The following is a 22,500-nucleotide window of genomic DNA, read 5'->3' on the forward strand; positions in this document are numbered from 1 at the left end:
CTCTCTCTCTCTCTCTCTCTCTCTCTCTCTCTCTCTCATTCTCTTTTCTCTATCTCTCTCTCTCTTTCACTCTCTCCCTTTCCCTCTTTCACTCTCTCTCTCTTTCTCTTTCTTTTTCTCTTTCTCTCTCTTTCCTCATTCTTCACAGCATCCCTCAGAAGCTCCGATTTTTCTAGGGCTCGTTAAAATACTTTCGAAGCGACGTCAACGACTACTGCTATTATTCCGAGTATGCTTTTTCCCTCGCTTTCTTCTTTTCATTTCTTTCTCTTTCTATTTTTCTCTCAACGATGTCGAAAACTTTGAAAACACCACTAATGGTGACTCTTGACATCGTCTATTGAGGATCAATTTCCTTCGGGAAGTCAAGCGGGAGGAGATAAACTGAACGATAACGTATACGGACTCAATTTTATACTTATATTTTCTTTTTCTTCTTCTTTTTTTTTTCTTTTGATATTTGTTGATATAATTTTGTACGATCTTGTATATTTTTTCAAATTGATTCTTGATTGTTCCGAAAAATTATCTTTTAAAAAGTTTTACAACAATTGATTTAAACGTCTACTCCAATATTTTCATTACTAAAATAAACCTGATACATGCACACGCATAGATATAGATATAAAGTACATATACACATTTACACACACAAACACACAAAGTAATTTGTGTTTTAAATATTTTAAAAATTTTCATTTTTTTTCTTCTTTTTTTTGGTTCAAAATAAATTCTTCAAAACGAAAAAGAGAAAAAAAAATTATATATATTTATATCCATACACACACACACACACACACACACAGAAGCCATTCCACGTAATAGGAACAGGCTATATCTGCTAAACAATTAAAATAGAAAAAAATATTATATGTCAAAGTCAAATGTTGGACGGTGGATAATATATAAATAATTTTATTACTTATATTTTATATACTTTAAAAATTTTATATACTTTTGTGCATCGGTGCACCAGAAAAATGTACCGATTTTCTTTTCCAGAAAAAAAACCATATTTTCGACTGCACCTATTGATGTTATTTATGTTCTACTTAAACGTGCTTATGTCCTAGACTTATATGTTAGAAAGTTATTACCCGTGGTATTACCCGTTTATTAGCACTTAGCAACAGACCTAAATAATTCAGAAAAATTCCCTACAATAACTTCCTAACATATAAATTCAGAGCAAATATATATATATATATATATATATATATATATATATATCCTACATTATGGATATTTAATATAAAAGTTTTTTTCTATTTATTTGTTAAACAAATAAACGTGCTCTCTCTCTCTCTCTCTCTCTCTCTGTCTTTCTCTCTTTGTCTCTTTCTCTCTCTCGTTTCTTTTCTTTTCGTTTGAAGACAATAGATGTAGCTATTTATTCATTCCTATTTTCGTTCAATCAAAGTCACTTAAATTTTAGACGAGCTGTTTATTCCATTATCTGTTCTTATCTAAGACAATAAACTCGATTCGTATATTTGAACGCCTCCATTGATAAAACCCATAGCTTCTTCTTATTTTATTTTCTAATAAAAATGTATTTCACGTATTCAAATTCCCTCTCCTCTTATCTCGTGACCTCGAAATTTATAGAATTTTAATTATGCATCTATTAGCTTAGATGATCAAAACTTATCTAGTCTTACCTTTCTTTTTATTTTTTCTTCTTTCTTGTATGTTTTGATAAAAAATGTTACATAAAAAAATAAAAAAGTATAAAAATGAAAAATAATATTTTAAACGCAAAACAATAGTTTCTTTTGTAAAAATCAATATTTTTGTTCCGATTCTTTTTTATTAAAAAAAAAAATATATATGTGTGTGTGTATATATATATATATGCATGTACTTACGTTTTTATATGATTTCTTTCTTATAAAATTAAATATGTTGATTTTTTATTTTACTTTTTTATATATTTATTTATTTATTATTGATTTTTTTTATTATTATTATTATTATTAAGAACAACCAAATAAGGACGAAAAAAATAAAAAGACTCGACGCGATACCCTCTTTTAGGGCTTCGCGTTTGAACGAGCCGAGTCGCGTGCAACTAACTCTCCTTGCGTTTTCCTTTCCGCGTGGGTGGATGCGGTTTACCGATGCGGCCGAGTGCGTGACACATGTGGAAAACCACATATCCTTCCTGTCCTTCGGATACCATATGCTTTCCATATTCACTTCCTGTTCCCTATGAGACAGGACGATCTTAGATACCCCGTGACTCATTAATTAATACGAAAACAAAATTTTTTTCCCTTCTGTTTTAAATAAAAAATAAAAAATCAATAAAAACGAATCGATATAATATGAAAGCAAGATTTATTTTTCATTCTTAAAAAAAAAGTACAAGATGATTCCGTCGTGACCACGAACTTTAAAGTGTTTACGATAAATTTACGATAATCTGACAAAAAAAAAAGATCTATATTATTTGTAACTATTTTATAAGTATATTACGCTTATAACATTGTATAAGTAACTAATTTGAATATTTCAATCAAATACTTCCTACGAAATTATATAATTTCCGAATTATTGAACGTTTCTTAGTCAGTACAAATGGCACATTACGTCAGTTCTTTGAACGATTATTTGTCTTGTAAACTTATATATTGAGTCATATATTTTAATTACGATATAGTAATTTCCATAATAGTTCGGGTATAACTTATTAAACTATAAAAAATTTAAAGCCCGATAGATTAAAAATCGAATTCCTTGGAATTCGTTGGAATAAATTATCTTGAAGTTCTAATTAATTTTTCATATATTTCAGTTAATTATAGGATCATCGAATTTCATGAACTTTTTTTTTTAACGATACTAAACGTTATTTAAAAGGTTAATAAAAAAAAAAAGAGAAATAAAATTAATCGGTACTTCTTGATTATCCTCTTTTAATGGATTCTGTATTGATCAAAATAATATATAGATTTTTTTCCTATATGTATTTCCGTTTCTCTCTTTTTCACTTTTGTATATAAAATATATAATTTATACACATATATGTATATATGTACTATATACATATATATATAGTACATATATGCATATATATATATATATATATATATATATATATATATATTACTTATCGACTACGTATTATCTATCGAAGCAATAATAGAACGGAAGCCATTTTTGTCGTTCATAGCTGTATGATAATATAGCTGCAATGTATAGACACACACACTTATGTTTGTGTATGATATAAATATGTATATGTGTATAATATAAACATGTATATGTATATGCATGTATATGTAGATATGTGTGTATATATGTATATATATACATATAAATATGTATATATACATACATCACACACACGCGCGCATGAAAATATACGTAAATATGTGTATATACAATGTATAGTATATACATGGTTTGTCAGTATTCCATATTCAGTTATTTTCAATAGGACATTCGTAAAACGTGATAAATACGCAGTATATAATATATATATATATATATATATATATATATATGTATGTATGTATGTATGTATGTATGTATGTATGTATGTATATATGACGGAGATCAAAAGTTGCAAGGTGATTTTAAAAATCAATTAGATACTCTCTTTCGAGGCTTTAGGCTAATATTTGTTCTCGTTTTGTCTGAATTATTAAAACTACAAGCTTAAAATGTCTCGATAAAGAGTAATTGATTTTTTAAAAGTCACCTAGAAACTTTCGGCCCAATCCTCGTAATTTTGCCATTGTCGACAAAGGCATTTCGACTTATAAATGAACGGATAAAATCAAAGGGTTTCAGATGGTAAAAAGAAGTAGAAGTATGCTTCAGTTCGATCCGAAAGTAGAGAGAAATGCAATACTACTAGTCGAGATACTTTAACTTCTCCTTTATCCTACATTTCTTCTTATTTCAAAGGTAACAGAAGAAAAAGCAGAAGAAGGAAAAATAAAAAGAGAAATAAAAGAAAAAGAAAGAAAGAAATCGAAGAAGATGAGAGAACCCTTTTTGTTGCCAACTTATCTCCTACCTCGTCACTTTTTTAATTAACGATCTCTCGAACTTGACTTTTTTCTCTTTCGCAATAGTATCGTTCCAATAACAACAACGGTAACAATAATAATAATAATTAAAATAATAGTAATAATAAACAATAAAAAAATAAACAAAAATTTAGTTATATCGAGTAATACATCGAGTAAAAGAGAGTAATAAATTGTTCACATTTCATCGTTATTGTATTAACGCTAGACAATATTTTTATAACTTTTTTATAACTCTTGTCAATATTTTTTAAAAGATGCTAATAATTTGTATTGTTTTTGAAAAAAAGAGAACGATTTTTATTTCTATTTTTTTTTCTTTTCTTTTCTTTTTTTTTTTTTTTTTTTTTTTTTTTTTTTTTTTTTTTTTTTTTTGATAAATACTTCATTAGTTTTTCTTATCTCGATTATGTTTTTATTATTATTACATTATTTTGATAAAAAAAATATCAAGATATTGTGTAATAATTTTCAAATTTAATGAAAAAATGGAAAAGTTCTATACGAATTTTTACATTCCAAATATATATATTGATAATATTTTGCATTCTTAAAAAAAAGATTTTTTGCTCTTTTTCGTTTACTTATTATTTCTTTTTATACTTTATTATTCGTTGTTATGATCACTTGATAAGAAAAAAAAGTAAAGAGAGATATCATCGAGTACAATTTTATTACTCTTGGTACGAAAAGATGGGAAATTCAAAAATTTCGTTTAAATCTAATCCTACTTCGAAATATTTGAAATTTCCGCCATATACATATCTCAAAAGGAATTCTTCATCGTCGAAACAATTTCGTCATTCCTCTTCTCTCAAACTAGTCTTTTTTCTTCTTTTTTTTTTCTTCTCGAACTCCCTGTTGGTTGTTAAATTTGTGCACTTGGCTAGCTACGACGAGGGACCGTTCGTCTTCGTTAACGTACATACGTCCAATTTCTCCTTCTCTTTCTCTCTCTCTCACACCAACACGCGTGCGCGCATGTACACACATACACACATACATCAATTAGTTATATGTCGTTTTATCGAGCACGTGCGGTAAGAAATCTTTTTTCTAAATTATTGAACGTTTTCAACTTCGCTTCTTTTTTTGTTCTCTTTGTCTTCTAGTGACTTACCACATTTATATTGTATATGGAGTAAATATATATATATATATACTATGTTATATATTATATATAATATATTATATATTATATGAATATATATAATATAATATATAATAAAGAATAGAATATATAACGTATAATATATATATATATATATATATATATATATATATATATGTTTATACGTATGTACGTATTTATGTATATACGCGCGTGTGTATTTATGCATCATGTACGTAAGAAGGATGATACTTTTTGAAAGAAGGAAAGAGAGGGAGAAACAAAAGGCATCCTATCGTGTAATTTTAATGGATGAGATGATAAATAACATACTCGTTTTATGTAATAAAGCTAGCTCGTAAAACTGTTCAATCGTCATTTTTTATAATAACAGATTTATTTCTTACAATCTATGCATGTATCTAATTAATATTCTAATCAATATTGCAATGACTTTTTAGTGAATATTCGATATATCAAAAAATACTCTGTAGAAAATTTTATATATTTTCTCTTTTTTCTTTTGTTTTTTTTTATTTAATCTCCATTCGCAGCTTTGTTATTTCTTTTCTTTTTCTTTCTTTTTTTTTGTTTTATGTCTTCCTTTTTTTATCATATAAAGAATAAGTACTTTTATTAGATTTGACAACAAACAAAAAAAATAAACTTGTAAGTAATTAATTAAAGAATAATTATTATTACAGCTAATGATAATTAAAGAATTATTAAAGAATAATTATTAACAAAACAAAAGGGGGGAAAAAAGAAGAAAGAAAAAACTAACTCACGCTTATATATATTCATTGTAAATTATCTCTTTTTCTACTTATACGTATAAATATAATACGTTCGTATACTATTAATTACAAGTGATACGAAAACAATTTTAAAAAAGGGTTCTATGTGTGTAGTATGTGCGCTCGTATGTTTATACAATCTCTTTTAAAATGATTTTTTTTTAATCGCAGCAATGTAGAATCCTTGAAGTCAAAAACATGCTAAAATTATTTTGTTTTATTTATGTATTTATTCATTTTTTATTATTTTAATTTCTTATTCTTTTTACAAACATAAATCTCTAAAACACGATGTGATGATAATCAGGATGACGATGATGATGGTGATGATGATGATGATGATGATATTAATTAATCGTTATCATCTTTATCTTACGATAATCATGACATATTGTAAAATACAATGGCGGCTAAAAGCATAATGGCGGCGATTAAGGTATAAAATGGCGCCCCTGGTCCCTTAACGTATTTTTCCTTTTCCGGTTGTTTGTTATTATAACCAGCGACCCAACCTTTTTTTAAAGGCTTATTAGTTCTTTCTGATTCTACGAGTTCGCCTATCTTATATTTATTCATTAGATCAAGAGCATCTTGGGAATGGCCGACATCGTTGAAATTTTCTGTACCGTCTTTTCCTGCATGATCGATAAGAATCTCTTCACCACCTGGATGTTCATTCAAAAATTCTGTGACATCGTAGACCTTATCGTGTAGAATTATTACTACTTTTCCGGCAGCCTTTGTCCTCTGTATCTCGTCTTTGGTATACTTTTTTAATTGCACCATCTTTCTTTTTTCGATTTTTAAAACACGTTGTTTCTTTTAGCCTCGCGATCTGCAAACGATTTATCATTATATTAGTTAAAAATTCCTTTTTTATTTCCTTGATTGATAAAATTCATTCGTAATATATTATAAATTAATACATGTTCTTTGTATCCAAGTGTCAATTTTTTAACGACTTTCACGCACGTATATTTTTATAAACTGTTTGCAGCGTAAAATTTAATAAATGATGAAATCAGAGCACAAATTCTAAATATATGTATGAAAATAAAAAACAAAAATTATTGACATTATCAAAAATACGATATCGTCTTGATTATATTATCAATCGAAAACAATTTTGAGGTTACAAGTGAAAGTAATATAAGACCGAAAGTAATAAAGTGAAAGACAATAAACCAATTAAATGATACATATTATATAAAAATCTTATCGTCGTTGAAAAGAAAATTTTGAAAGGTATACATAATAAACGAAATTCAAATTAATAAAGGATCGAATTGTATTAGACAATATTGGAATAATAATATTCGATTCAAAATGGCGGGAAATAAGAAATATACCGACTTGTCGGTAGTAGATTACGAATATAGACAAATGTATGTGAGACGTGAATGCAATTTAACTCTCTCTTTCTCTCTCTCTCTCTCTCTCTCTCTCTCTCTCTCTCTCTATCTATCTATCTATCTATCTATCTATCTATCTCTATCTCTCTGTCTATCTACTGAATCATTTTCCTACAAACGAGACACGTGTTCGCCTCGTGTTCTTCTCAAGTATAATTCATGACCTTGTCTATCTAATATGCATCATGTGTTCCGAGAATATACTGATACGAACTCGATCAACTTGACATTTATCCTTCTTTTATATTTTATCCTTTCTTTTCTTTTCTCTTAAAGATTATTAAATAACAAGGATGTTGCGATAATTTATAAAATTAATAAGTGCTTAAAATAAATAAAATCATATTCTTTTTTTATTTTTCTTTTGCTCGAAAATTTTTTTTTAAATAACTTTTTTAATGAATAAAAAATAAAAATACCAACAAAATGTCCGCCGCCTTTCCTTCTCCTCCTTCTCCACTACCATTACTAGTTGTATATTATAGAATTAAAAATGAGAATGAGAAAAGTATAATAACGGAGAAAAAGAGAATATAATGTAAGTTCAAGGATTTTTGCAATGACCGTCGATTCGTATGTAGAAAGAAAAAAGTAGAGAGAGATAGAGAGAGAAAGAGAAAGAAAGAAGTATTACTATGGTAACAGACTGTTGTCCTTGAGACGAAGCCGGTTTCTCTTTTAACGATTCACACGAAGATAAATCTCATGTCTTTATTTCAAGATACTTGAGAGAATCATCGACTTAAGGGTCAAGGACCAATGAAATCTTTCTGTATTAGATATTTTAAAATACAATAACAAAAAAATAAAATAAAAAAATAAACCAAAGATCTTTCACAGAAAATTTACATCATTTCGAATATTATAATACGTCGTTCCAATAACGTGAAAAAAGTTAACATATATGGTGTTTTAACGAATGAATAATACTACTAACGATAGATAAACCCATTAAAGTGCGTTAACAAAAAAAGACAAAAGAAGATCATAACCATTAACCATGATCACATCGTTACATCAACCTAATCTAATATAATGATTAATCAACGTTATTCTAGAACGTTCTTTCCTTTTCAAAATCGATTTTTCTTACTGGCTGAATAATTGTGACACAGAAAAACGTATTCTCGTTTAGACATCATATTGTCGTGATCTTGCATAGTCATTCTCTTTGTACATAACCAAAGATTGAAATATTGCGTCTAACTATAATTGCTTCTTTTCAAACGTGGTGATGTTAAAAAAAAATCAATTTTTTCTTTTCTTTTCTATTTCGTAATAACTTTTCAAGGAAACAGTAGTCGCGAAAATAACAAAGGAGATCTCTTCGAAATATTATGATCATTTAAAAGTGAGGGTAGGCGTAGATAAAATATCATGAGATTTGTAAGGTCAAACTAAATCAAGAAAAGGCAAAATTTATTTCTTCGTTAAAAAGATAAAACGCAATTGCATAATTTTATCGTAAAAAAGAAAACGAAAGGAAAAACAAACAAGAAAAAATGAATGAACACAACAATGTGCTAGTCAACCTCATGAGGTATTCTGATGAAAAAACTAATGAAAAGATAACAAATTTGTTATCATTACAGATAAACCATAATTATATAACTTCGTAATAAAAAGAACAGAAGAAAAAAAAGGAAAAAAAGAAAGAGAAAGATAAAATACAATTTGCCGTGTTCATATAACACTCACACTGTTGCTTGCACTACACTGTTACTGAATCTGAAAAATTATATATCATTCTAACGATATTTATCAAAGTCCTTTAACGTAATCTTACATAAAGATTAGATTAGAAAACTGATATTATAATTTTTGACATGAACTTTATCCATTTCAAAAAAATGAATCAAAAATCGAACAAAAATCGTATAAGATTTTTCGAAAATAAATCGATCTGTTAAGCCGAAAAGTCGGCATTATTGTTCAACGTCATGGCGTTTATTTTTAAAAAATAGGAAGAATAAATACATAAATAAATAAATAAATAATGAAAAAGAAGGAATGTACATGAGATTAAAATTATCGACGAATTTCTGTTACGAGAACATTTGTTCTGTTTTCCGCAAGAAACTTTAATGTATGATTACAACGGTCGTGTGTACACTTAACTGTATAACGAGAGATATAAAACCCCAGTGGTTCTCAAAGATATAATATACTATTAATGAAACTCTCAACTTCTCCATTCGAAGTTACGTAATCGAAATCTACAATGTCATTATATATAAAGTAAAAAGGAAGGAGAATATATCCTTTTTCTGTTTTCTTTTACGTTTTTTTTTTTTTCTATTCATAATTGTTATCTCCTGAGTATCGTATAAACAATATACTAATGAGATATAATTAAAAACAGTGATTGAATTCTTTTGATGTAATATTAGCTTCTTCTCCTCTTTTTCTTTTTTGTTTTGTTACATTATACCGACGACATTCTCATCTTCGCAAAAATTGATCTTTTTTAAAAGCATCCGATTAACCGTCAATAAATCAATAAAATAATCAATAAAATTCTCTCAGAAGTTAAATTTCATTAGATACTGAACAAATTCTACTCGGTAGTTTTGCGTTTCGTGGACTTCTTCGATTCATCCAATGAAACCAATCGTTGAAAATGTCAATGATAGGAAACAAAATGTAGGCCGTAGCGGAAAGATTCAGGATATCAATGTCACCGATAATAACTATTTCATTAAAAATAACGTGAACACTCGAAAACGTTTAGAGTTAATTCATAGTTTTCTAAATTCAATAAAATCAAAGGAGTGACGTACCAACCGAAAAAAAAATAAAATTAAATAAAAAAGGAAAAACAAATTTGTAGGAGAACCTGTACCTGTTCCTTACTAGTTCTCTCTCTTTTCTCTTGTTTCTCGTCCTTTTTCTTTCCTTTTTACTTTTTGAATTTATCTTTTTCTTTTTTTTTATCTTCCTCGTCACTTCAATAATCACTTTTGTTATATCCTGTTACTGCTATTGCTGCTATTATTGTCGTCGTCGTCGTCGTCGTCGTCGTCGTCGTTGTGTTGTGTTGTGTTGTTGTTGTTACTGCTACTACTGCTGCTCTTATGGTTGTGTCCTTGAAATTCCGATGTGCATCAGGAGGAAGACAAAGTGAAAGGGCAACAGGATTCAACGATATAACAAAGGAGCGATTGAAATAAGGAGAGAGTAAGAGAGTAACAGAGATAGAGACGCACTGTCGATACACAAAATAAGTCCATAAAATATCTTGTATGTTTATATTCGAAAGTCACTACAGAGATAGAAATAGAGAGAAAGAGAGAGAGAGAGAGAGAGAGAGAGAGAGAGAGAGAGAGAGAGAGAGAAGAGAGTCGTCTCACCTCGCACAACCGCACTCGCAGAAGCACTGCCGATATAAAATAACAGGCCGACGTCCGATGAGCTTTATCCTTCCCTTTCCCCTTCCTCTACCTCTTATCTCGATCACTCTCTCTCTCTCTATCTTTCTCTCGTTCGCTCGCTCGCTCTCTCGCTCTCTCAATCGGTTATGCGACCCCACCAATCTCTTCCCGCTTCGTGTTTATCTCCTTTCAAACGAGTAGCAAGCGATGAACGAATACGACCCTGATGATAATTTTTTCAACTCCTTCGAGATTCATCATCCTTTTTTAGAGAAGAGACGAATCTAAACCAAATGATATATGTATATAAGGAATGAGAATGTTTATATATGTATTATTTATAAGGAAAGAGAAAAGTGTCGACATTTTCGATTTTATTTATTTTTTTTTTATTTTTATTTTTATTTTTTTTTTCTATACACGTGCTTGGGCACACACATATTGTATGTATGTATAAATATATATATATATACATATATTTATATATAAATATATGCACACATATACACACATTCTGTATTAAAGTTGGGATTTTTTTTGTCACTGATTAGATCAAATTAAAAGATTTTAAAACGTTAGATCGAAAAGAATTATCGTTTTCAAAATTTATCTTTGAAATTAGTGTTCTCGCATACGCGTGTTTGTAGACGTAGGGAGGGAAGGGGTACGGGAGATGGAAACACAACTTAAAATTTTCTTTTTTTCTTCGTTTTTTCTTTTTTATATATTTTTCGTCGAAAAAAATTTCTAAATTGAGATATTTATCTTTCGTTTATCGATTGATTCCACATCGTTTTTTATAATCTTGTGAATGACTAAACATTTTCAAATACAATTTCCGACATTTTAAACCGACGTACGATTAAAATCAGTGAAAATATTGTTTTCTTGGAATTTTGTAAAATAATCATATCTACTGAATAAATATCTACATGTATATTTCCGATTAGGATTACGTATGTATATCAATTGGATCGTAACGTTCGTAATTATTATTTACGGATTATAATTAAACTAAAATTTTTCAAGTATAATAAGGAGGGAGATTCATAAATTAAAATAAAATATGTAAGACGTACGCAACAATCATTGCTATCAAGTATATGCAATATTTAGTACCGATTACATTTATCGTTATGGTTATTACAAATGTTTTCGAAAAATGCTTAGTCATTGACGTGTATGAGCGATACGTGTCCGTATATATGTACGTATGTGTTTATGTTTAGTTATATATACGTGTGTGTGCGCATGCGTCCAGAAACGTGTATGAGCTCGTATATCCTCATATACGTATACGTATATCTTCTTTTATAATACGTAGCAGAGAGAGAGAGAGAGAGAGAGAGAGAGAGAGAGAGAGAGAGAGAGAGAGAGAGAGAGAGAGAGAGAGAGAGAGAGAGTGCTTGCATACTTAAAAAGAATTCAATATTCAATATTAGCTTTGTCACCATCGCTCAAAGTACAAAAAAAAAGAAAAAATGGAGATAACTAGCTGTCTTTTGACCAAGGTCCATTTAATCTTTTGATAATTATTTAAAAAAAAAAAGATAATAAATCGAGTAGAAGGGATAGAGAACTTGTTTACCCACAAATTATTTTCTTCACACACACTTATATATGTATATATATATTATATATATATATATATATATATATATATCATAAGGAAACAAAATTTTCTACATTATATTACAAAGTAATATCGCCATATTATTTTTATATATAATCTATATCTTAATGTTTATATCATTGATTTCACAATACATACAGAATTGAAAGTTATATGTGTAGTAATCCTCTGCTGTTTTTAATCCTGCTAAAAAAAATAATAATACAATAAGATGGCGTAGATAAGAACACCTGCAGCAACTGCAAACGATGATGTCCTGTTTTTCTCTTTTTTCACTTCCTGATATTCCCAATTGTCATCATCTGTTGTGATAGTTGCTTTTGCTGCTTCTAAAATTTGAAAATGGAAAAAAAAAAGAAAAAAAATACAAGTACAAAGAAATTTTGTTATGTATCTCATTTTAGAATAATATTTCCATAGATTATTTATATTATTTTAAATATAGAAAAAAAGGAAAAAAAGATTACGTTTCTTAAAAATAAAATAAATATTCTCGTTTTTTTAAATATACATTTCCTCATGAAAACAAATATAATCGTTGTAATATTTTTTTCATTTTTCATCTTTAATAAAGACGATGAAAAAGTGTTCTTTGTATTTAAAGAAAAAAAAAAAGAAAAAAAAATTCTTCTTAATTATAAAAAATACTTTTTCTCTATTTGAACAAATTTGTTTCATCTTCGAAGAACTATTTATTTTCTTTGTCAAAAATAGTTGTTTCTATTCGAGAAGAATTATTTTGATTTTCAAAAGAAATTCTTTTCATAAAGTATACAAAGGATTAGCATATAAAATATCTCGTTGAAAAAAACGCTTTTACAAAGACGCCATCATTTAATCAAAAGATCAAAAGAAAATATCTTTTGTTTTTGATCTTTCAGATGCCTATTGATTTAAAATTGGAATTTTCTTTAATGATAGTACCTTGAATCGGATCGGAGGTCGAGATGGTGGTTGTAGCATTATTATCGTTCGCTATCTCGCCTATTTTGAAAGTCTCCTTAAGCAATATGGCTTCCCCGCTGTGTCCGATGTCATTGAAGCACACGGTACCATCTTGTCCGGCCAAGTTGATCAATACTTCCTCTCCGCCAGGATGTTTCTTTACAAAATCTGTTAGATCGTAAACTCCACCATGCATCACCAACCATAAGTCTTCTTCTTTATTGTGACGTGCTACCTCGTCTCTTGTGTAAACGTTCGCCATGATTTTTAGATTTACACGAATTTCACTTATCACTTTTTATTTACTTGTTTATGTATTTTTTTTTTGGACCTGCACAAGTTAAAATTAGAATTATTAACGGTATCAATGGTGATAAGAAAGTAAAAAAATAAATAAATAAAAAATATGTAATATCGATGATTTCATTTTTTTTCTTTATTTTTTCAATTTTGTCCGATAATTTCTAATTAGAATTTAATTGCAAGATAATAAAAAAGAAGTGACATAATTAATGAATAAAAATTTCTTTCATTTTTATTTTTTTTTGTATTACTTTGATTTTATTTTTGTTGGCTAATCTCTTATTAGAATCTAAGTTCAATACGAAATAAGTGGATAGATAATCAGATGGATGAATTTAATTTTGCAATTTATTTCTAGCGTTAGATTTTGCTTAAATATATTTTTTTCTTCTCGTTTTGTTTCTTCTTTTTTTTGGTATTTCTCTTTTTATTTTCGACCCCGATCAGTCTGCTGTTTATTTATTGGATTCTTATACTCATGACGCGATGTAAGGATACAAAAGGAATAGAAGGTATGATTTGTATCGAATCTAGAAAGAATTCACGATGGTCTCGTAGAGATTAGCATTGGAAGACTAGCGATGGGAATAATACTCTAGCAAATGTAACATATATCATAGCAAACATATGATAGTTATGACATTTATAGTTCTTTATGTTTGGTTGTGTGTGTGATTATTAAATATTAGATAACAGTTATTTATTGATAAGAATATATTATGTAATTTTTGTTATATATAAATTACTTTTTTATATAACTTTTTTCAATTTAATATTAGACTTTTTGTGATATATATATATATATATATATATATATATATCACAAAAATAATAATCTTTTTCTTTTCTTTCCTTTTTTTCTTTTTTAAAATTTCTAAATTCCAAAATGTTTCATTCTTATTAAATTCATATTTATTATTGTTGTTGTTGTTGTTATTATTGTTGCTATTTTCGTTATTGTTGTTATTATTATTATCATTATTATTATTGTCGTTATTGTTGCTGTTTTTGCAATTGTTACACTTGTTTACTTTTGTAACATATAAACGTTTGTTCATTTATAGTTATACCACGAAAAAGTTTTGTTTGCTCTTGATCTAGATTTCGAACGCTAGAAAATCGAATTAGTCCCATCGCTACTCGGCAATGATCTATTCTCGAACACGTTTTGATCAGATCGTGCGACGGACTTTGAAAGGGAAAGTAGGCACCACTCGTATCATAAAGAAGTAGAAAAGGACAAAAAATATATATATGTGTGTGTTATATATATATTTGTGTATATATATATGTATACATATATATATATGTATATGTATCCATGTATATATGTATGTATAAAAGAGAAAAGGATAGAGGAAATATAAGCAAGAAACGTGACCTCGCACCTTGACATTCGTTTCACTCATTCTCGTCCACACATTATATACCGGGTGTTTAAAATGAAGCTTTACATATTTTATATCTCGAAAAGACGATATTTTTGAGAAAAAATCATTCAGACAAATTATCCGATTTCGTGAAGGTAATAATATTAATGATATATATTGTTTTTATTTATTGAAAGCTTTTAAGATCATTTCAAAGTCTACTTTCTTTCCTCTGTCTCTTTTATTTTTATTTTTTTTTTTATTAGAGCACGATTGCAACGTATTCTATGTGAAAAAAAAAGTTAAAAGACTTTTGTTCTAAATATTTTTTAACCACTTTTGTTCACTTCAATTTTCTGAGATCCTTTACGTATCACTTTTCTTTTTCTTTTCTTTGTATTGCATTTTAGAAATAATTTTTCCATCGAATATCATTTTTCTCCTTTCTATCATCTTCCTCTTTTCGTTATAAATCAATGACAATAAATAGAAATTGTTTAAGATAATTATTTGAATATATATATATATATATATATATATATATATATATATATGATTCAATAAAAGTGTATCGATCTATCAATCGGATTAAAAAACGTTACATAGTCTTCTTTTTTTCTTTTTTTTTCCATCAAAGTTTTTTATCTAAATTCGCAGAAATATTTTACCTTGAAGATTTATCAAAAAATATACAAATGCGATACGCATTTTATCTTTTCACGCTATCAAAATAATAAATTCAATATAACGTAATTTCTGTATCATACTCATTGGAAATGAAGAGTGAATAATTACCATAGATTTTAAATAATAACAAAATCATTTCTGGTTCTGTATACTTTTTTCTTTCTTTTTAACTCTTTTATTTACCTATCTGTCGAAACGTGATTAATGAGAACGATAAATAACATAGCGAACTAATGAGTCTCACCTGTGATTATAACGTAATAATTACGAAATCCAATTCCAATTCTCGATGAAAATTCTCGCAAAATAATTTAAAGAATAAAGATCTGTAAATCGCGAACAATGCTTCTTTTCTTCTTCTCTCTTTTCTTTTTTCTTTTTTTCTTCTTTTGTTATTATTTCTTCACCGTCAGAGTCTTGATCACTCAGCTTTTTCTGTTATGGTTACTCCGACACGACTGTCGCAGTAAGTTTTGTCGCAGAATATTTTCTTTTCTTTTTTTTCCAATCTTACTTTAGCATTGAAACAGCTGTGAACTGCGAACTCATCAAAATTTATAATCATTTGCACAGAATAGGCAAGTGTCGCCATGTGCCTTCCGCATGGATCACACCGTTCAATTTCCATATAAGTACATACATATTATACGACTGGAATATGTCGTAAACAAAAATAAAATTCAATTATCTTTATTCTTTGATAGGTCAAAGTTCTAAGAAAAAAAAAAATTATTATTATTATAGTAAAAACTTTCGAAATCGTTTAGGTCTCTCATTTCTTTCTTTTTTTTTTTTTTTAAATATTTGACTCACTTTAATTCATTTTAAATTTATTGAAATATTATTTACTTTTATTAATTTTAATTCGCAAATATTCGATTTTTTTAGTAATTAGAAAGATCAATATTTTATTAGAGTATTCGCAGTTAATTTATTTTTTTTTTTAATTTTTCAACTACAAAATTCATTTTAAATTTAATTTAAATATGTTCTATATTAAATAATTATTATCATTTATTATTAGATTAGTTTTAATCCATAAAAATTCATTTTTTTAATAGCTAGAAGTCTCGAGTCTTTTAGTAAGTTTTGTTTTCTTTCTTTTTTTGTCATAATTCGAGGAATCTAATGAGAATTTTGTCTTCTTTCTTTTTTCTTATTCTTTTATTATTTATTTATTTATTTATTGTTTTTATTACAAATCGTTATTATACCAGTTTGTCTTTTGAGAAAAACTAAAGGGATGGATTAGCATTTACTTCATAGAAATTCAATATCAGAACGATGTCAGAAGGGTTTTGAAAAGGAGCAAGAGGAAGATGAGAATGAGGAGGAAAAAGTGGAAGGCTAAACTCAATGTGAAAGTATCCAGAACGAGCAGAAGTTTCTAAAGCGTTTCCCACGGGATTCCAAGTCCTTCTCATCCCCATATCGTGGAAATAGGTATCTCACGATATCTCATACGTAGAAAATCTTTCATCCAACATCCCATATCGATAAATCTTTCTTCCTTCTCTCTTGACTTTCTTTTACAGACGAACGATCAATAAAATTATTGTTATTCTATCTATCGTCGAAATAAAAAATTGACGAATGAAATACATTCATGAAATATTATTCATTAAAGATTTCTTTATGTACATATATAGTACTCGAATATGTCATTAATTCATATACAAAACTATTAAAAATTCATATTTTTATTTATATAATTAATTAATTTATTCATTTAGAATATTTTTTCTATGTGTGTGTGTGTGTATATATATATATATATATATATATATATATATATATATATATATCACATTAATTCGTACACAGAAAAATAGATTAATGATTAATATGAATTATTTTAATTCTCAATTGAAATTTCTCAATGTTATTAAAATTTGTTGTTAAATTTTTTGTGAGTTGAATGTTAATGAATCTCAAATTTAATTATATTCGAATGATACTTAATTTAATCGTATACGTTATGTATAAAAAATGGCGTCGGACTTTTTAACGATATCGTACAATAGAATGGCAACATATCGTGAGTCTTTTGTCATTGAGGAAGTAGAGCTAGTGGATTGTTGGATCAAAAGCATGAGTAAAAGAGAAAGAGGGGAAAGAGAGAGAAAGAGAGAGAGAGAGAGAGAGAGAGAGAGAGAGAGAGAGAGAGAGAGAGAGAGAGAGAGAGCAGGAGGAAAAAAACGAAAAATAATAGAAGGGTGTTAATGGCGGCGCTTTGATCTATGTAATTAAACGGTATGATTTCAACACAATGTGGAGCATTTCCACAGTGACATGAGTATCCGAACGGATTAGATTGCTTTTCTCTCAACGTTTCGAGCCAACGTTATGTGTCAGATCGAATCAAACCTACAACGAACACATATAAGCCCTCTTCCTCCCTGTCCTCTTCGTTGATGTCTGGTTGTCAACGATCGATCTGTAATAATTTCAACATCAATAGGTTAGGTTTTCTTCAGTAACGACTATTTTGATATGTCTTATGGTGTTTGCCAATTTGTCAATATGATAAAAGATAAGAATTAATTTCTACATCGATCAACTTAAATTAGTCTTCACGCTTTTTAGGTTAATTAGATCTTTTTTTTTTCACGTATTTTGTATAAATATTAGAAAAAGCGTGTACAGGCCCATATAGCGTTCTTAACTATTAGTACGTAATAATTTCAATATCAATAGATTATCTTCTACAACAACTATTTTGATGTCTCACAATGTATTCCATTTTATAGATTAGAATTAATTTTTACTTTAATTAATTTTTTCTACTTTTTGTTTTTACATATTTAGAATAAATATAATTGAGAGACACATATCAACATATAGATTATTCACTATCGATAATAAGTTCAAGATCGACAGGTTATCTTTATCAATAATTATTTTTATAAAAGTTTCATAACCTTTGCCATTTTGTCAAATAAAGATCTGGTTAACTTGTTGAAAATCAGGTTGAACTGGTCTTCACGTTTTTTTAGGTTAAGTTTCCCTATTTTTTGTTCACATATTTTGTATAAATATAATTAGAAAAAGTATATAAAGATACATAGCATTTGCAATCTGTTTGTAATAATATCGATATGAATAACTTATGTTCAGCAACGACTATTTTGATATGACGTATGACGTCTGTCATTTTATTGACATGACAAAATATAAAAATTCATTTCTATATCGATCAAGTTAAAATAGTATTTAAAGAAAAGAAAAAAAAAAAGAGGAAATGAAAAATGGTAATTTTTTTTTCTTGATATCGATTATATACCATGATTGTACTATCTCACATATAATAATGTGCTCGTCATAATAAATCATAATTTGCTCATGTTGCAGAAAACTGGAGCTAGAATCAAGATCTACTCCAACTGCTGCCCACGCAGTACGGATCGCTTGATCAGCATCTGCGGGAAACCAACGACGTGCATAGAATGTATCCGCGAGTTGAGCGCTACCATTAAAACGGTAAATAAAAAAAAGTGTCTTCTCATGGAATAAAAATGAATGAGAACACACATACATATTTTATTTTCGTCACATGTTCTAATTATTTCACAGCCGATTTTTTGTTGCAAAATTTAAGCAAAGTTTCTTCATTTTTGCAGTCGCCGTTGAAAGGGGTGAATAATCCATACGATCCTCACAATTTCGATGATTATTATGCAGACGAATATGGTGGTTATGGAAGTGGAGATGGCGGCCAAGGAAGAGGCGGTGGTTTTGGTCCAGGAGGCCGTGGAGGAGGAGGTGGTGGTGGAGGAGGTGGTGGTGGCGGTGGCGGTGGAGGAGGTGGCGGTGGCGGAGGTGGAGGTGGTGGAATGCTACCTAGACGAGACAGTCGTAGTACTGGCGATGATATAAATCGTGCATTTCCAACATCAAGAAGTGGACCTCGTGGAGGAGCTGGTGGAGGAGCAGGTGGTGGCGGAATGACGGGTGGTCCGATAGATCGTGGATATGCTGGTAACTCGAGAGCTGCTGGAGGTGGTGCTGGTAACGGTGGTGGTGGATACGACGGTGGAAGGAATGCTGGTTATGCTGGAAATAGGGCTGGTCCGCCACCTTACGCCACTGGAAATTACAATGGTAAAGAGTCTTGCCTCCAAATGTAAATTAATAATTACGTTTCACGTAGAACGTTTTTTTATGTTCAACAAAACAACGCAAACAACGTTTCATCAGATATTACTGAAAGAAAGTTTATTAAAAAAAAAAACAAAATGTTGAACAGTTCTTTGATGAATTCATCATGATTTTATCATATTATAGGGGATGGTTGGGGTATGCAAGGTGGTGGTGCACCAAACGGTTTAAGCGGTGCTGGTAACTCAGGAATGAGTGGTCCATCAATGAGTGGAAACAATCAGGGAAATCAAAACAATATGAGTGGAAGCAAGACCAGTACTCAAGTCACCATCCCTAAGGATGTAAGTTAATGTCACTTCAGTATACTGCATATAAACGATTAATCAATGTTTCTTAGCTAATGAATTATCGTCAAAGCTATGTTTAACACGAGAAAGCAGTTGTTACATCGTCATCCGTTTTTAATTTTAGCTCGCAGGCGCAATAATTGGTAAGGGCGGAGCAAGAATCAGGAAAATCAGATCGGACAGTGGCGCCTCGATCACCATAGACGAGCCATTACCTGGTAGTAATGACCGGATTATCACGATAATCGGCTTACCCAGTCAGATACAGATGGCTCAGTACCTTCTACAACAGAGGTAATTATCGAGGAACTAAAATTGATCGTTTATTCGAGTAATCTTTAAACGATTTTGTGCTTCTCTCCTATGTTCCTCGAAATCCTATCTATCTCGGAGTACTATTCATTGATACATGAAACGTTACAAGAGAACAACGTATATACTTTATATTGATTTTTACACTATGTAATTATAATGTACTCAATGATTATGTCATATGTTTAATTATAATATTAACAAAAATGTAGATCTATGCAAGAAGTCTTACAGGAAGGTTATATGAATATGTAATATAAATATTATGTTCTTTGTATATATACATACATTGTATATGTATATATATATATATATATATATGTATGTATATATTATAATATAGTCATACAGTAGCTCGCTATAACTCATCGCTATTTAAATGTCTCTAACATATCGATTCATTGTAATAACAATTTTTACGTCTTTATGCCAGCCAAATAACATTTTCCGCTTGAATGACTTGTATCAAGAAACTAACACGACATACTGACTAATTCATACGTAATTCATACGTGTGCGAGAAAGAGAGGAATAGAGAGGGAAAAGTGGGTGAGGTGATGTCAAAGGTGAAAGAAACATGGAGACGCGAAGGAAATTCTCTCTATAGAGGCAACGCTATATCTTCTTCTCAACGTTATAAATCGACAGGAATAGAAAGAAAGAAAGTAAGAGCTCCGTTGTATGGAAGACTAGTGATTTTGTTGTTCTACTTTGGATGTAACAAGGAATCACTAATCATCCTACAAAGGGACTCGCATATCGTCGGCTACCTGTGAAAACCTCTGCTTTTTTGGAAACTTATTGAAAAACGTCTCTCTTCCATGCCAACGTTCTCGCGTTTCTTCTGCTGCTTCGTCGACAAACCATCTGTGAATTTGCTGATGCTTATAAAAATAACACCGATTAAAATACACAATACTAAATCCATAAATATATTTTGATATAATTCTCCAATGAAAGAAAAAAAAAATTGATATAGCTTGCAAATAATTTTTTTTGTATATATATATGTATATATATATGTGTGTGTGTGTTATACTTTGCATGTAAATAACATTGATTAAAATATAATATTGAATCTATAAACAAATCTATTTCAAATCTTGACAAAATTTTTGAACAAAAGAAAAGAAACAAAAAAGAAATTGATATAACTTGCTAGTAATTCTGTTATATAATGTAACACTTTAACGTCGTCAATTGTGTTATGCTATTAATTAAATATATTTGTAAGTGAACGTAAAAAATAAATCTATCTCAAATCATGCAATCAGTCTTGAACTGAAAAGAAGAAAGATAAAAAATTGCTGTTACTTGCTAATAATTCTATTCTATATGCAACACTTTACGCTATAATTAACTATACTTGTAATATAAAGGGTGAATAATTAAACGAATTAAAAATGTTAATAATTTTAAATAACAAAATTATTTGTATGATAATATATATTTTTATTATATTATTCATCCTCTATTCGCTTCTCCTAAACTTTTAACTGTACTAAATAAATTAACCATGTACTTTTCTTAATCATCATTTCTAAAAGTTTGTAAATAAACGTATAGACTGAATAGTCTAACACGTACAATTAACAATTTTTAATAATATAACAAAAAAATAATATTTAATGTAATGTTGTTATACTATTCATCTTTTATACTTAAATATTACTATTTAACTTTTAACTATATTAAAGTACTTCCGAATCATAATTTCTTAAAATTGAAGAATCCTCATCTCAAAGTTATTATCTTTTTTGTTTTAATTTTTTAATGCCTACGTGATACTCTTTAATTCGTGATATATATAATTGATCTTAATTAAATAATTAATAAATAATTAATATTTTTCACTCTTTCTGTTCCAGCGTACACGAGAATGCAGATCATTATTAACAAGGAAGAAAAGAAGAAAAAAAAAAATTAAGATTAAAAGAAAAAAGAAAAGGAAGAAAAGAAAGAAAGCATGGGTTAAAGGAGCAGCAAAAGCATTCAGGCGGGTTTTAGAGGTGGATGGGGAAGAAGGGGGAGCCAAAGATACATTTTTAACATTTTCTAGAAACATTTTTCT

The 22,500-nt window shown here is 28.7% G+C and overlaps 3 protein-coding genes across 4 annotated transcripts in view; 1 reads left to right on the plus strand and 2 right to left on the minus strand.

Moving 5' to 3' along the window:
- The window catches only part of LOC122630118 (heterogeneous nuclear ribonucleoprotein K-like), a 108,105-nt gene extending 85,729 nt beyond the window's left edge, over positions 1–22,376 (plus strand). The window contains exons 9-14 of the mRNA XM_043814254.1: positions 19,021–19,149; positions 19,290–19,446; positions 19,495–19,770; positions 19,954–20,111; positions 20,242–20,411; positions 22,298–22,376. Of these exons, the coding sequence (XP_043670189.1) occupies positions 19,021–19,149; positions 19,290–19,446; positions 19,495–19,770; positions 19,954–20,111; positions 20,242–20,411; positions 22,298–22,325 (918 nt within the window). The 3' untranslated portion in view covers positions 22,326–22,376. The remainder of the gene's footprint in view (positions 1–19,020; positions 19,150–19,289; positions 19,447–19,494; positions 19,771–19,953; positions 20,112–20,241; positions 20,412–22,297) is intronic.
- LOC122630117 (cytochrome b5-like) lies at positions 5,932–11,046 on the minus strand. 2 transcript variants are annotated; one of them, XM_043814253.1, is made up of 2 exons: positions 10,711–10,733; positions 5,932–6,783 (listed from the first exon to the last, which is right to left on the minus strand). In XM_043814253.1, exon 2 carries the CDS (start codon positions 6,732–6,734, stop codon positions 6,330–6,332), a length of 405 nt encoding a protein of 134 aa, XP_043670188.1. In that variant the 5' UTR covers positions 6,735–6,783; positions 10,711–10,733; the 3' UTR covers positions 5,932–6,329. The 2 variants fall into 2 exon arrangements, 1 of the variants encoding a protein (XP_043670188.1); XR_006327411.1 differs by lacking the exon at positions 5,932–6,783 and adding an exon at positions 10,341–10,565 and having other exon boundaries at positions 10,711–11,046.
- LOC122630116 (cytochrome b5-like) lies at positions 12,424–16,143 on the minus strand. The gene is made up of 3 exons (XM_043814252.1): positions 15,914–16,143; positions 13,289–13,640; positions 12,424–12,693 (listed from the first exon to the last, which is right to left on the minus strand). Exons 2-3 carry the CDS (start codon positions 13,569–13,571, stop codon positions 12,551–12,553), a joined length of 426 nt encoding a protein of 141 aa, XP_043670187.1. The 5' UTR covers positions 13,572–13,640; positions 15,914–16,143; the 3' UTR covers positions 12,424–12,550.
- Positions 22,377–22,500: the final 124 nt, after the last annotated feature.

This window comes from Vespula pensylvanica, chromosome 6, assembly GCF_014466175.1.
Source record: "Vespula pensylvanica isolate Volc-1 chromosome 6, ASM1446617v1, whole genome shotgun sequence".
Classification (NCBI taxonomy): Eukaryota; Metazoa; Arthropoda; class Insecta; order Hymenoptera; family Vespidae; genus Vespula; species Vespula pensylvanica.